The sequence below is a fragment of the Prunus mume genome, linkage group LG2, assembly GCF_029339155.1.
Source record: "Prunus mume cultivar Tortuosa linkage group LG2, ASM2933915v1, whole genome shotgun sequence".
Lineage (NCBI taxonomy): Eukaryota > Viridiplantae > Streptophyta > Magnoliopsida > Rosales > Rosaceae > Prunus > Prunus mume.
The window spans coordinates 14,869,463-14,884,950 of record NC_142699.1 but is presented as its reverse complement, the minus strand read 5'-3'; the positions used below and the strand labels follow the sequence as shown (position 1 = coordinate 14,884,950).

Here is a 15,488-nt window from a genome sequence, read left to right as displayed (position 1 = left end):
AGCAGAATATATCTTTTGAGTTTTATTTATACTGCAGATTCTAGACAAGTTTATCTTGGCTGCTATAGGACCGAAGAAGAAAACTCCATCTTGGTTTAGGGTTTTGAAGGAACTGGCTCTGGGCCACAACAAACAATTCTTCCGATCTAAGTTTAGCAGGGAACTGGTCAGATTTTGAGAAGTACCAAATGAAATGATGGACCACAATTACACTCATTGCGATTCGCGGGGTCAAAAACTTAAAAGAGACGAGAACTAGCAAAGCTTGTAGTTCCAGCGAAGTTTATTCTGTTTAGCAGCTGGTGCCCAACGTTTCACCCACCAAATTACCTAGATGGATTCAAAGATAAGCAAACACTTTGATTTTTACTGACTTTGCAATCAAGTTGACGAATGAATTGGAATAATGGCATTGCCTCGATCTCAAAATGCTCTTTCTTCGATACTTCATTCGTACACTAACTTACCAATTGCTATCGTTCAAAAACCAGCCAAGGGAAGAAAAGATATTAACAAAAACTGTATCTTTATATACTAGTCTATGCTAAAACTATATCTAATCTACATCGTCGTCTCTCTGTGTACTTTACAACCTCTGGACTTCCTCATTGGCCTCCGAGGCTCGCACGTGCGTGCATATATATTATATAGGATAGGAGACTAAGAATGAAGCAACGATAGAGAAAGAAAGAGAAATAAAGTGGCAGAGGAAGCAACCAATGAAGTGTAAAGAGCAGAAGAAGAAAGGGTCTTCGTTGAGTCTCCAGTGAAAAAGTTGGGAAACCATGGAGGAGGACTGTTACTGTTTCCCTGCACCACCGCAGGGACCTCCCCTGTCGTCCCACTCCCACCTCCAGACCCGTTATTTGTTGTGGTTGTTGTCTGCCCCGACCCATTACTTGTTGTTGGAGACGTACTAGCAGATTTTTGACTGCATGCACCACATATAAATCAAATTATAAGTAGAGAAAATGTAAATGAGATCCACCCAACCCAACGCAACCCAAGTAGCTGATTTCTTTAAGAATTATTTATGGCTGTTTCTCTAACATTGAAGAACAATCAAAATCAATCAATAGTAATCTGCTTTCCTAGTAATGAGTTGCTGCTGGCTTGTGGGTGTGGCTCACAAAAGATTAGTATAATAGTACATGAAAAAAGTTGCAGGAAAAGCAAAACGGGAATATTGGGTAAGAAGATAACACTAATTATGAATAAAATATAAATTACCTTGTTGTGGAAGGGCAGATTGTTATGGTGTAATCAGCTCCAGTACAAGTAAATGTACTGCTGGCATCGTCATACGCGTAGCTATACGATCTGGGACACGCGGCCTTAAACATCTCCGAATAAACCGACGGCTTACAAGTGTCGGGGGTACCAAACGCGCCGTTGCAACAATACTCCGGGCTCCCAAAAGCCTCACACGCACTCTTACACGCCGCGCCGTCCCCGACCCGTAACTCAGCCGGGCACCGCTGGTTCAAGTCTGTTGCGCACCCGGTCGACAAACAACTACCCGACCCGCCGCTCGGCTCCACCATCATGGGTAAGTTGTAGCCGTCCACTAAGCTGACGTCGTAGAAATCCTGGTTGTCGGAGCCGCCGATCGTGAACTCGGCGAGAGTGGCTGGTGGGTTAGCGCCGGCGCCATTGCACTCGACTTGGTTGGAGCCGCAGTCGCCGGTGGTGCAGGTGCCCTGACCGGTGGTGGGGTCGAAGTTGCAACCGGTTCGAGCCCAGAATCGGCCTGACCAGTTGGGTGGGGATTGAAATGAACGGGAGGCGCCGGGTTGGAGTTGGAGGCCGGTGCTGTCTAATCTGCTACTGCCGGCATTGGATAGAATTCCGGGCCATACAGTGTAGTCGCACTTGTTTATGATTGTAAATGTAGCTCCCGATATGCCTGTAACATTACATATATAGATCAAAGAAGAAATGTTATGTTTAATTTTAAACATAAATAATGTGATAATAATATAAATTTAAAACATCTTGAGGAAATTAACATACGTACGTACCTTTGCAAATTGTAAACATAATGAGGGTGATGTACAGAGGAGAAAAATGGAATATGGCCATCAGATTCAGATCCATTTTGGAGAGTGAATTACTAAGGGAATTATCAGTGATTTTGGTGATGATTGAAAATATTTTATTATGTACTGAAAGAATGCTTGTATTGACTAGCCTAGATATCCAGAGAGAGAGAAAGAAAGATAGAGAGGATTTATGAACTCCAATAAGAAGATTAATAATTTGAGAGAGAGAGAGAGAGAGAGAGAGAGAGAGAATGCAGAATGGAAAACAGATTTAGAGGGCGAAGGAAGAAATCTGTGACTTGTATGTAATGCTTAATTGTGTAAGTAGGATCGTGTGGGATTCATTTGGTGTGTTTTGTGGTTTGCATGTCACTATTTATAATATAAGGTGGAACGGAACCACTTTGTATAATGACAAAAATATATAGGAGCCACGTAACTTCCAAGTTTCAGCGTAGGTCAAACACTCAATCCAAGGGAAAGCTGCTGCAAAAATAAATGGGAAAATACTTATCTCCTTTCTTGTAAGTAGGAATTCTTACTCTCTTGCCAATCAAAGTTTGAGATATGTCTTGCCAATCAGAGTTTGAGATATACGTAGAGATTTTTCTTTTTTCTTTTTAATAAATTATTTTCACATGTGTAGCAAGACGTCCTTCAGCAATGTCCAAATAAATGTATATCAATTTTTCTTATAGTATATCGTGTATCGTACGTCATTGTTGTACAAGCTCATAGTTTTCTAGCATGGGCACGGGCTACTTATTAGGTCAGCAGCAGATGTACAAAATAGAGAGATCATTTGGTTGATATGTACTGCCAAGATCTAGTTCAATGGCAAATCAAGCTTGAATTTATTTAAGTGTGCTAAAGATATAGTACAAATGATCCATCCAAACACCACTTTGGGGCATGCTAAAGATATGTATCCTTATTATTATTTTCACCAATATCCTTGTTCCTTTTCTTTATAATCATCTGTTTCTCTTTATTTATTTATTTTTATTAAAGGGGGGGTTCGTTTAATGTAAAATTGAAAGCATTAGGTGAACCTGTAAATTTTCACATGATGCATAGTATTAATGCCTACAAAAGTTAAAGCTCAATGAAAAAACGAGTTTGAAAAAAATAAAAATAAAATTTAGGTTACACTTGATACTTTGAACTGATCTATTCTCCTTTATTCGAGCATATATAATTTGATTTGGTAGTCCTGATCTCTTGGACCACAAGAATCCAAAAAATTGTGGTCACCCACCGTTGATATTAATCCAATTGTTCAAAAAATTTCTTAAAATGAGTGCAAGAGTGAGTGAACCGTTGAATTTACATCTAACGGTGAGAGACTACAAATATCTCGGACCCCTGTAATCCAAGAGATCAACAAGCTCTACCTAACAAACGTGTTCCGACCCTTAATTGTATATGTCGAAGAATCTTGCTTTTCGGTTTGTTCCTTTCCATATTCAATGATTCAAAATAATGTCAATGAGCATCCTCAAAATTTCTATGGGGGTTGACAACTTTACTTTAGTGGGTGGAATTAGATTCTCATAATCTCATATGCATATATATCTAACATTTTCTTCTAAGTATTCATTTCACCGAAATTAAATGAGACAGTGAACGATAAACAATTCCTCAAAAGTTGAAAGTTAGATATATGGTAGTTATATACATCATTTTCATTGAATCAATTTCATTATTCTTCAAACAAAATTGCTATTAATAAATAATGTTGAAATTATGGTACATGCAAATGTACAAAGAAAAAGGAATTCTAAATAAATTTGTTAGTGGAATTGAGACATAATGCTTGCGTGATTGGATTATGTTTTTATACTCCATGACCATGAGTGAGTGAGATTGCATTGGATATTGGAAAAGGAACTCTTTGCATAAGGATGGGAAACCTAGCACGTGGGACGGTGAGAGCAGCTGTTGTGTTTAGCTTGCCATGTGCACTGTTTGTTGATTTTTTTGTTCATAAATTTACTCCAACCGCCCAAAACAATTTTAAAAACAAAATAGACATGTTTATTTCTGTCTGATTCTTTTTCGTTAAATGAAACTATGTTGTGTGTGTCAGCTTGAACAAAATTCTTAACTTAAAGCTTATGGGTGATTTTGTTTGGGTTTAGGATCTGTTAAAGCAGAAGCTTGGAGTAACCGACATTGCTGATACAGCTCCACGTCACTGCATACATGGTGGCGTGGAATGCACTTCCGTTGTGGGACTCTGTTGTCTTTTAACACTGTTTACCACCATTCGCTATTTGGCTGGAAAATGTGACAGTCGGAACTTGGATTGGAACCGCGTCTTTCTTAATGACTTTCGAATACGAATTATTTATTTATTTATTTGGTTAGTATATAAAGATAAAAATCACAAAGTTAGCATAGTCAGGATGGCCGAGTGGTCTAAGGCGCCAGACTCAAGTTCTGGTCTTCGAGAGAGGGCGTGGGTTCAAATCCCACTTCTGACATTTATTTTGCCAATTTTTTCTTTGATTAGGTTTTTACTTCATTAAATTAGTGCCCTCCAAAGAGTTTTTAAACGAATATGGTTCATTGAAAATTGAGCATACCCAAAGCCAAATGTAAGTTACCATCAATGACAAGAAAGCTTATAAATTTGGTAAATTAATATTGGGTATCCAGAATGTCAACAAAGCATATGAGTAGAGTGTTCTGTTCTGCGGCAAAGGGTAATGGCTACAGGATACATGTGGAAAAAGTTTACCACTTTTCGGGCAATGATGTGCATGTTGTTGCCTTGCTTTGCTTGTGTGTATTGATGATGACTGTGATTCGTAGAATATCTGTAGTATCCACCTCAAAAGAAAGACTATACTTAGAATAACACACAACCACCAACCCTAAATTGAATACTGATCGATCAGCTAGCTTAATTAGCTGTAGAGAATGGCATTAATATGATCTCCCTTTTTTTTAACTTCAACATATATATATATATATATAATATAAAGAGAGCTTCCGTTGATGAATTTCTCAAATAAGCTTCTTTGAGGGACACCCTTGTAGGACTTACTCCGTATTGTATTTTACTAATCCATACTGTTTATTTTGTAGATATTTATTCAAAAATCACTTGAATTCGATATCATTTGACTACTCAATTGAATTATTGAAAGTTTAGTACTTTCTTAAAGCACCGTATTCATTGATTTTGTAGGATACAATTGGATGTCGAAACAATTTTCAATTTGTGAAATTTTTTGCAATGATGATCTTTTTATGTAGACTTAAAAAAATAGATGGTTTGGATCGTTGAAAAAATAATAATAAGGGACCCAAAGGGTGTCCCTTAAATAAAATTATTTGAGAAATCTCTCAATAAAGAGACGCTATAATAGGATGCTAATTAATCATCCTATTAACTCATAATCACAACACTTGAGGATAAAGTAAAAGAGTTTAAGTTGCTTAAAGTATGTTGTCTAAGGTCAAGATATTAATTTGTGGCTGATAATAATCCAATCCCCAGCACACCAAAACTAGTGGTTCTGTTATGACCCAAAAAACAAAAACAAAACTATTGGTTTTGAAATCTTTTGACCATGTATGCATGCAAATGCAAAAAGTGATGAAATCCTATATACATAGGTTATCAAGTTATTGGAGGAACCCAACATGATGACATGCAAAAGTGGAATGTCTACGCTGCAAATGCAAAAGGTGTCTGCGCTCCATCCTTCATATGTATATAATTTGTAGCATGTGCAAGAACTAACAGCAGAAAGTTATCTTATCTTGGACCAAATTAACGTTCTTTATATTTTGGGATAAGAATTCGCAACCCCATATTGTGCACAGTGCACTGCACAGGGTGTTATCCAACGACTGTTGTTTCATTTGTTGGTACTTTTAAGCAACTTGACGCAGTTGCAGTTGGTCCTAAAAAAGAGATGAGAGTACGTGGATCAAAATAAAAAACTTATGTGACATACAGTTGAATGAAATTGAAATGTCTTTTTCCTATTTTCTTTCTTTGTACTGTGTTAATATGCACGAAGATAATCCTTTTCTTTCTTCTATGTGCATTGGAAAACCGTGCCAAAAAGTCTATTGGCAAAGAAGAAGATATTACGTAGAGTTTGTAGGGATTGTGGCATGTTATCCATCGTGTAAAGGAACACAACAATCTCACACCACACTTTGGAGTAGAAAACCACGACGGGGACATGGCTTTTTCCGCATGTCACTCAAACTTACATGGTTTGGTTCATTTTTCTTTCTGACTTTTTGCTGATAAGTCATTGTACTAATACTAGCAAGTAGGTATATATGCATCTGCATGCAGATAGATAGGGTATCTTTTTTGCTAATATACTTTATCTCTGCTTTTCTTTTTACTTTGCTGCATGCATATCTGTGGATCTTGCAAATGGCACAATTAATTCATAAAAAAGAGTCTATTAATCCAAGTATAAAATAAAAGGCAGCTGCCTGTGTGATGACAAAGCTATGGTATGGAATGCAGGACTAACCCCGTAAAACTTTTGTTGTTGTTTTGCTTTCGGGGGTCTGAAAACCTCAGATATCTAGCTTTATACAAATAGCAGAACAATCTAGAGCCTTGTACGTACTTATCTTCTCCACTAAGCAACTGTGCTTTTGTCATCATCTCTTTCTATTAAAATACAATGAAGAAAACAATCAAAGAAGACTAACTTTGAAAAGGCTATATATATATACACACACACACACACACGTTTGACTCACGACAGAATGGCCTCTCTGTCTCAACAGTATGAAATACTTGATGGTGGATCTCAATTTAGGGGAGACTGAGTTGAGTTTGGGTTTTTCTTGGGTCCTGGAGGATTATTTGACTGGGTTGAGTGAATGGCCCAAGTATTTTGGGGCAAATAAGACAAATTGCTCATGAGCTAGTTTAGTTTGGGCTCATGGGCTTAGTTTTGTAGACTGTCCATTTCATAGGAATTATTAGTTTAGTAAAACAGCAAGTTTTAAAAATAAAAATAAAAAGAGAAAGTAATGATTTTTTTGTTGGTTGGAATGGAATCATAGTCCAATACCTTATCCATAAACGCACTAAACTAGGTAGCATATTGTTTCACAATTATCATGATCAAAATATATAACACATGCATGCTTATTTTATTATTAGCATTAGCAATTTAGCAAACGATACGACCACCAACTTTCTCTGATCAATCAGTCATAATCCCTTGTTTTTTCTTGCCCTGTATGATAAAGCTTCTTTATATACGGGCAGATTCACTGATTCAGGCAGCGATTAACACACATACACGCACCCAAAAGAAAAAAGGAAAAAAAGGGGTGTTTTCCTTCCAACAACAGGTTACATGTTGGTCAAGAATGGACGCAAGTTTCGCAATGAAATGATTGGTGGGTGTGGCACTGGCGAATATAAAGTAAGCAGTAGTCGTAGTGAGAGAGAGATTGGGCTGAAAATGAAGGATCATCTGTTCTGCTTACACACTCACTCACTTCAATTGCTTCAATTTGTTAATTTCCATTCCATATATTCGGGCGGCTATTATGCATACTGAAAATTTCAGGCTCTATCTGTTTCCATTATCAATGACACTGATGCAGGAGCAGAAACCAATAATATATATATATACATATATATATATATATATATATATCAAAGTTTTAATTTGTGGATATACATATAATAAGAAGACTAAAAAAGAGAGGCAGGAGGAGCTAGTAGTTAAGTAGAAGGCTAGTTTTGTTTTGTATGAGTCAGAACCTTTTGACAAGCTGAGCCCCCCCAACTTCCAAGCGTGGTAGCTGTCCTGCCCTTTGGTCCAACATCCCATTCATCATGACTAGGAATTCAATTAAGCCGCCTCCTTTTTCAACTTGATATATAAAACAATACGTTCATACATGTAAGGATCAAATTAATTTGGCATGCAGTGCAGCAGTGCAGCAGTGCGCAAGTGTCATGGATTTGCAGCCCAACCCCAACCCCAACCCCAACTTGATGGTGAAAGAGCAGTAATTAATGGATTGGATTAGACGGCTTTTCCATCATCTGGGAGAGCGCCTACAGCTGCAATCTACAATCTAGTAGACGTAGAGTTTGGTTGCATAGAATTAGCAAACACATATATAAAGCCAATTTGGTTGGATTGGTTACATATGATATCCACAATGAGTATGAGCAGCAGCAGCTGAACCAGAAAATATGCGGCGCTCATTTTTCATGAGTCTTGCACTGTGCACATCAGCACCACAGATATGCGTATAGCCTTGTTTTTAATGAAATCCTCCTCCAATGAGTCATGGATGGATGGACATTAAATAAAATAAAATAAAGGCAGATAATGCATGAACGAACGGTGCACTCTCATTCTTGTTGTCTGCTGGTGGTTCCGTGACGGAAGCTGCCATGCGCGACCAACACAAGACAAGAGCATCAAGGAACGAAAGAATGAACAATATATATGTGTTTGATGCTGACCTTTTGCGGCCTCTTCGAAACCTCTAACAGTCGCATAAGAATCTTTGCTTGCATACACACACACACACACAATCACCGAGCTAGCTCCAAGCCAGTGATTGTCAAAATCTTTGCATTTGCATACGTAATTAAAAGAAAATTCGGAAAGTGATGTCTTTGTTTAATCTCTCTACCTGGATTATATACAGAACAGAAGAAGCTCAAGTTGCTAACACATGTTCATATTCTTATCAAGAAATAAAGTTATTTTTAATGGTGACACTTGTTAGAATTGAATCCACAAAACCGAAAGCTGCATGCGTCAATTTTAGAGAAGCATTTTTAAACAGTAAGACAAGGAGGTAAGGTGTGGATGAGAGAAATTGTGATATTATTTTGTCGTTGGATTTATTTATTCATGAGACACAACAGAAAAAGTAATCCAATCATTACACCTTTGCTTCTAAATCTTTGAGTAATTAAGTCGGACAATGATCACCACCGAGGCTAAATAGGCCATCATCACGTAGGTATTTTCATGATTGAACCCTACTCATGATAGGTTTGCAGTTGCAGACTGCTTCATTATTTGTTGTGAAATAAAACTCAAGCATCATCATCCAACAATCCAAGCTTTATTATTTACATTATCCCTAGCTAGCCCATTAGAAATAATAACATGGGAGCTTCAATGCTTGGTGACCAAGTGACATCAAATGGAAAGAGAAAAGCTTCATTTTCTTCCTACCCAATTTGTATAGCAACATTCCCTAAAATACAAACAAACCAATTTCGACCCTCCATTTAACATAAACAATTGGATGACCAAAAATTAAAAATTAAAAAATAATCCTTCCTTCCACCTAACAGCTCTAACCTCTGCCTCATCTTCATCTCCACTACCACAATTTTTTGCATTTCTATATATCTAATCTAATCTCATTGGGTGGCCCCGGGCGGGCCCCTACAACTTGTTCATGAAAGAAAGCAACTTCAATTCCTGAAGGAGGTTAAGCAGACGGGTGGTGGGCTTTTCAATCAATTACTCAAATCCACGTCACATGGGCCCCACTAACATGGACCATGCGATATAAAATTATTAAAAAAATTAAAAAAATAAAGAAATAAAACTGGTGCAAAAAAGTTGTAGGGTCCACGTCCCTGATTGGGGGCCCAAGTTATGGGCCACCCTCACGGAAGAAGTTAGAACAAGAGCTGCGACAGCAGCTGAATGGCCAGCGCGACGGCAATTGCATGTGATGTAGTACGCGTGGACGAGGATGCTTCGCTTTGATCGTACGAGGCACCTTCGTATTCCATTGTGTTGTTTATCTGCTCCGGTGAGCTGCTTGTGGACGACGGTGTACCTGTAGTAGTATTTGTTGGCTGTGGCTGTGTGTTCTGTCCCTGAGACGCTTTCTTGCTGCAATTAATAATACTTACCGTCAGTAAATTTAATTTACCCACTAAACAAAAATTAAAATGCAAATTATGGACCGTTGCAAAAGTAAATAAGGAGACAAGTTTGGAGTGCGTGCGTGCGATGCGAGTGTTTATTAATTAAACAAAAGGGCATCGAATTGAATCTCTAGGTTTTGAAGAGCATCGGGATCTACGCTTTTTGGCGTAGAAATGCATCTTCGTTATTTCTCCAGATTCAGAGAGATGTGTTCCTTCTGCATTCGCATTGGAGGCAGACCGCATATGGATATCTAAAAGACACTTTTGACCTTCAGTTATTTAATAAAATTTAACAAGCCTAGTTTTGACTTTTGACCACCAACTAAATGGGGTCGGGTAGTAGCATGTCGGCTTTGAGCCGTGTGTAGTGGTGGTTGTTCTAGCTCTAGCAAACCAAACGCCCGTTCATCACTGACAGCCTGACACTGACTAATGACCGATATTCCGTTGTGTTAAGTTGGCCCATAAGTTAACGGACAAAAGTTATTAAAGTAAAAAGTAAACAACCCCAACCCCCAACGTTCATATTGACAGGCTTCTCACGAACTTATTTACCGGGACAAAACTACCCTTCACAACGTTGAAAAACGAAAGAGGCGGGGAGGGGAACGTGAAGGAGAAATGAGTAAATATGAATAAAAATACCTGGTGCTTGGCGAGGGCAGAAAGTGATGGTGTAATCCGCAGCAGCACATGTGAAGGTGCTGGTTCTATCGTCGTATGCGTAACTGTAAGCATGCGGACAAGCGTTCTTGAATATCTGAGAGTAGGATGACGGCTTGCAAGTGTCTGGTGTACCATACGCGCCGCTGCAACAATACTGCGGCTGTTGAAACGCCTCGCACGCGCTCTTGCAGGCCACGCCTTCTCTGCCGTCGGAGCTGGTGACCTTGAGCTCGGAAGGGCAAAGGCTGTTGAGATCGACCACGCAGCCGGTGTTCGAACAGTTGGTCCCACTGCCGCCCTGTGGGGCCACCAACATAGGGAGGTTGTAACCGTCGACGAGGCTGACGTCGAAGAAATCGAGGCCGCCGGACCCGTCGAGGGTGAACTCAGCTAGAGTGGCGGGCGGGGCAGCCCCGTTACCGGCGCATTCTACTTTGCCGGAGCCGCAATCGCCTGTGACGCAGGAGAATTTGCCGGTGGAGTCTTGGGAGCAGAGGGTTCGGCCCCAGAAGCGGCCGCCCCAGGAGGTTGGGGCAGAGATGGTCTTGGTCTCGCCCTTTTGGAGAGCAAAGCCGGTGGTCGGAAGCGGAGGCACGCCGGCGTTGGTGAGAATGCCTGGCCAAACTGTGTACTCGCACTTGTTCACCATTGTGAATGTGGTTGAAAGAACTCCTGTAGGCAAGAAACAGAGTGAAAAATTAATCTACAAATTTACACTAGTTTGCAGAAAGTGAGAAAATTTTGCTTAGTAGAAGATAGTTTTGTTATTAGTGAAGAATTACCTGATGCAAATAGCCCAAGTATGGTTAACAGGGACACCAACAATGATGCTAATGGAGCCATATGTTCAGACAAGAAGAGAAACAGAGCAACTGGAAAATATTGGAGGAGGTTGAAGGAATCTCTGCAGGGCTGGGATCTCAGCACTGCAGAGAGAGGATAATGAGAGAGCAGATAGCAGAGGTGAGATTCTCAGATAGCAGAGGTGAGATTCTCAAAAAGTGACGAGGAGTAGGAGTACTTATAAAGGCAGGCAGCAACGGAAGAGCCCCTTCTTACTTTCCTAGTAATATTTGGAAAGCAAGTTCTTACTTATTTGCTAGTGAATCTCCCTTATAGGAATAGGAGTATTGTCTCACTTTCTTAATTTTGCCGCACTTTCACAAAAACCTATTTCCCTTTCCTCTTTTTTTTGGGGGAAAAAAAACCCTATTTCCCTTTCACCCCAATATTATCTCCAACCGTCAGTTACATTTCATGGAAGCCTAAAACTTATAGGAACTTATAGGAATGCTACAGGCACCAACTTAAACACCAACTTTTTATTGTCATGTCATTAACAGCCAAGAGATCGAAGAGAATGTGGTCACCCACTGTTGGATATTAATCTAACGGTTCAAAAAAGTTTCTTAAAAAGAGTGCAAGAGTGAGTGAACCGTTGAATTTACATTTAACAGTGAGTGACTACAAATCTCTTGGACCCTTGTAGTCCAAGAGATCGGGACTATTTAATTTAATTAGCTTTTTAAGTTTTTTAATTTTATTTGATTAATTAGTTTAACAACCAAACCCTAATATCATACTAGCCGCACCACTGTCATCGCTGCAGTACTATATCCGTCATTGACAAACGTCTATAGATTTGATATGGCTTCTCTCTTTTGCTGTCCCGGAAATCACAAGTTTATTTGAGGCCATATGACACTACAATGTGATGGAGAAGATGACAGATGAGATAATCGTATTACTTCTTCCAACAGAGCATTTGCCCAGATTTGGGTGAAAAGACCTTCACTCTTTCCTTGATCAAGTTCATCGTAAGTGACGATATACAAAGTTCAAGGGCCACACCCACAATGAACGAGACTTGAAAGTTTGGGATCAGGCCAGCTTGATGGTTATTATATGGCTCCTTGTGAATTATTTATCTTCCTTCGATCAAAAGCCAAATGATACAGGAAGAACTGAGTAAAGGAGAAGAGAGAGAAACATTTGATTGTTGAACTCAACTCCTTTAAAAGATGAACAAAAATCAATTGTCGCGGTGGAGCTTAATGAAAGTCATTACAATGATTTTTCTTTTTCAGTTAGAAGATGTTGGTATAACTTGGCAGAAACAATAATGAAGAAAATTAATAAAAATGATGTAGCATGTGACATGAATGAATATGTTATATAACACGTAAATTGGTAACGAAAAATTAATGCCTACAGCATTATTGAAAAACTTATACAACATGCTAAAAATCTGAGAAATATCTAGGATGACAGCTGATAGGTAACCAACTGACAAGACCAAATGTCCATGTGCTCTCTCAAAATGTGAAACGAGTGTCTTGGCTTATTTTTTCGCTAATTAAGAAAATAAAATGAGAGAGAGCACAAAATCCCTACACCTCTTAATTTTAAGATTTTGGTTTGGGTCACCCTCACCACCGACCTACGTAAGAATAAGAGAATATGCCTCCAGTGACAATATGCAAATTGAGAGGTTAGTTAGAAACTATAAGCAATGATTTTCCAAATAAAATCATTCGTAATATACTTTGGTATTTGTAAATTGCTCAACAATAAGAAGATGGTGGTAATTTTCCCACTTTTTTTTGGTCCACTTACACTCCCTTTTGTTTTTTAATAATTTTTATTACAACAAAAAAAGGAGTGCAAGTGGACAAAAGAGGATTGGGAACATACAATTTCTAACAAAGGAATTGTACGTGAATAAAAGAGGAGTGGGAAAATCAGCTCCCTAAGAAGATCCGAAAGTCTATTATCCCCAAACCAAATTAGCAAGCAACATAAGAGTAAGATGGTTACAAAACAAAGAATTAAATCGTTTTTAACACGCGTACATTTTTGTTTGTTTTCCCAGAGATTTTATGAAATCTTCTTATTATATGAATAAAAGTGTCGTATGGCGATGGAAATGTAACTTTGTCAAGAGCAGCCGGAGAATTTATACCGAGCGAGTCCTTCCTTTTTGGCGAGGCACGTTTCTTCTGATAGTGTTTAACACACATGGATAGGATAGCTAATAGCATAGGAGGGTCAACATTGTCTCACCAAATTCTTCTCTAATTCGATCTATCTATAAGTTGACTAATCTGCGGCCAACGTCCAATTACAAGAAAAAGAAAGAAGCATGCAGTTAAGGTTAGCTTCAACTTCCCAAAGACTGTCTCTCAGAAACCCACATGATCGTTCAGCTGCTTATATATAGCAATAATTTTCAAATAAGTAGGTCGTGATGTTCCACTCCCTCCTCCAAGGAAGAATGGTGGTACCAGAAAACGATTCATTTGAAAACAGAAGACTAGTATGAATATCTACCTAGCAGCCCTTTGAGTTGGAAAATATGTTATCAGATTTATTCAACTAAATAATAAATATCCATCACGATCAAGTATATATTTGCAGATACTTCATTGACTTATCCTCCTACATACAGACTACAGTCCCACTCCCCGGGAGAGGAACTGAACTATGTTTGTGTATTTTAAATAAATAAATGCATATATTCATAGCCAGGGGCAGCCCTGGGGTGGCGCCACAGCACAGGGCTCTTGAAAAAAATAATTCTTCATATTACATATATTAATATTAGAGGAATTGTATATACAGTATAGCGTGCCGAATATTGCACAAGAGTGTGTCTGGGGTAGTTGGCAAATAGATCGACCTCAACAATAATCGAACTCTGGCACTTTTATATTAAAAAAAAGCTTTACCACAAGACAGGGGGAGTATATATCCCTGAACTATCGTTCTTAAGAATTTTATTTAAAAAATAAAAAAAAAGGTTTTCTCCTCCAAGAAAAGTACTTTCTTCGTTCAAAACAAAACTTCATGGATATTCAGGTATGTTTTTGTTGTTACTTTTGTCTTTAATGCAATATAATCTAATTTGTTAATGACATTTGTGTGCAACTACTCTTTAATTTGTGATTGCTAATTTTTTTTCATATTAAACACAGATTGCTTATTGGAGGCAACAAAGGACCTTATAGAGGCACAATGAGCTTATTTTTGTACCAAACATTTAACTTTATCAAATGAAAACATTTAAATTTTTAATTTGATTTTTGATTGTCGTTACATATATATTGATGGTGACTTTTTGTTATAAAAAAATTGTTTATGACATTAAGTTATGGTAAATTTATAATATTTTCGTATTAGATTATGTGAAGCCCCAATTTAAATTTCACACAGGATTTTCAAAATTTCAAGAACGGCCCTGTTCGTAGCCACCACCTTAGACCGGACTAGCTACCTTTAGCATGTTTCTGCATTTACAAGTCAGCTATCTGTCACAGCACGCCAATTAAAGAGTTGAGAAGCAAGATGGGAGGGTTGCTGGCTAATCTTATTCTTACTTGATCGGCTGGGTGTGTGTCAAATCAAATTCTATTATTTTAATTTGCAATTGATTGAGGTACAGTAAATCAAGGTGTTAATGTGAATCATCACAGATTCAGTTGAAGAAATCTTATCTTACAAGCGTTTTACCTACTTCATTTTTTTAAAATTATTTTTCCGTGTTATGAACAAAAGCATGCATTATTGGAATTTTCTGTTTTTCTTCTCTCTCTTCTGTTTTCAAAGTCTTAATTTCCCTCTCAAATTAATAAATATTAGGGACATTTTGAAAAAAGCCAAAGAAGAGAGAAATATTTTTAAAAGAAGCCAAAATGAACAAAAATGCCTTTATTTATTTTGGATTTCTTAAAGAATCTTTTACATTTGGATGCTTTTAGGTTGAAAGTTAAGGGATTTTTTGGTCTTTTTGAAATTTTTTTGACTTTTTCCAAAAATAAAAGTTTTTATTATTGTGAAAACCTAAATTTACTTAATAG

General features: G+C 38.0%; 1 protein-coding gene, 1 non-coding gene and 1 pseudogene across 3 annotated transcripts; 1 reads left to right on the top strand and 2 right to left on the bottom strand.

The window, feature by feature from the left end:
* Positions 1–509: 509 nt before the first annotated feature.
* Positions 510–2,307, bottom strand: LOC103321236 (thaumatin-like protein 1). The gene is made up of 3 exons (XM_089044862.1): positions 2,022–2,307; positions 1,231–1,906; positions 510–931 (listed from the first exon to the last, which is right to left on the bottom strand). The coding sequence occupies exons 1-3, from the start codon at positions 2,095–2,097 to the stop codon at positions 661–663; spliced, it is 1,023 nt and encodes a 340-aa protein (XP_088900988.1). The 5' UTR covers positions 2,098–2,307; the 3' UTR covers positions 510–660.
* A 2,137-nt stretch (positions 2,308–4,444) lies between these two features.
* TRNAL-CAA (transfer RNA leucine (anticodon CAA)) lies at positions 4,445–4,528 on the top strand. Its single transcript has one exon. It is a non-coding gene; the product is annotated as a tRNA-Leu (tRNA).
* Positions 4,529–9,124: 4,596 nt separating this feature from the next.
* LOC103321237 (thaumatin-like protein 1) lies at positions 9,125–11,613 on the bottom strand (annotated as a pseudogene). The gene is made up of 3 exons (XR_016123751.1): positions 11,415–11,613; positions 10,612–11,304; positions 9,125–9,928 (listed from the first exon to the last, which is right to left on the bottom strand). The product of XR_016123751.1 is annotated as a thaumatin-like protein 1 (transcript).
* Positions 11,614–15,488: the final 3,875 nt, after the last annotated feature.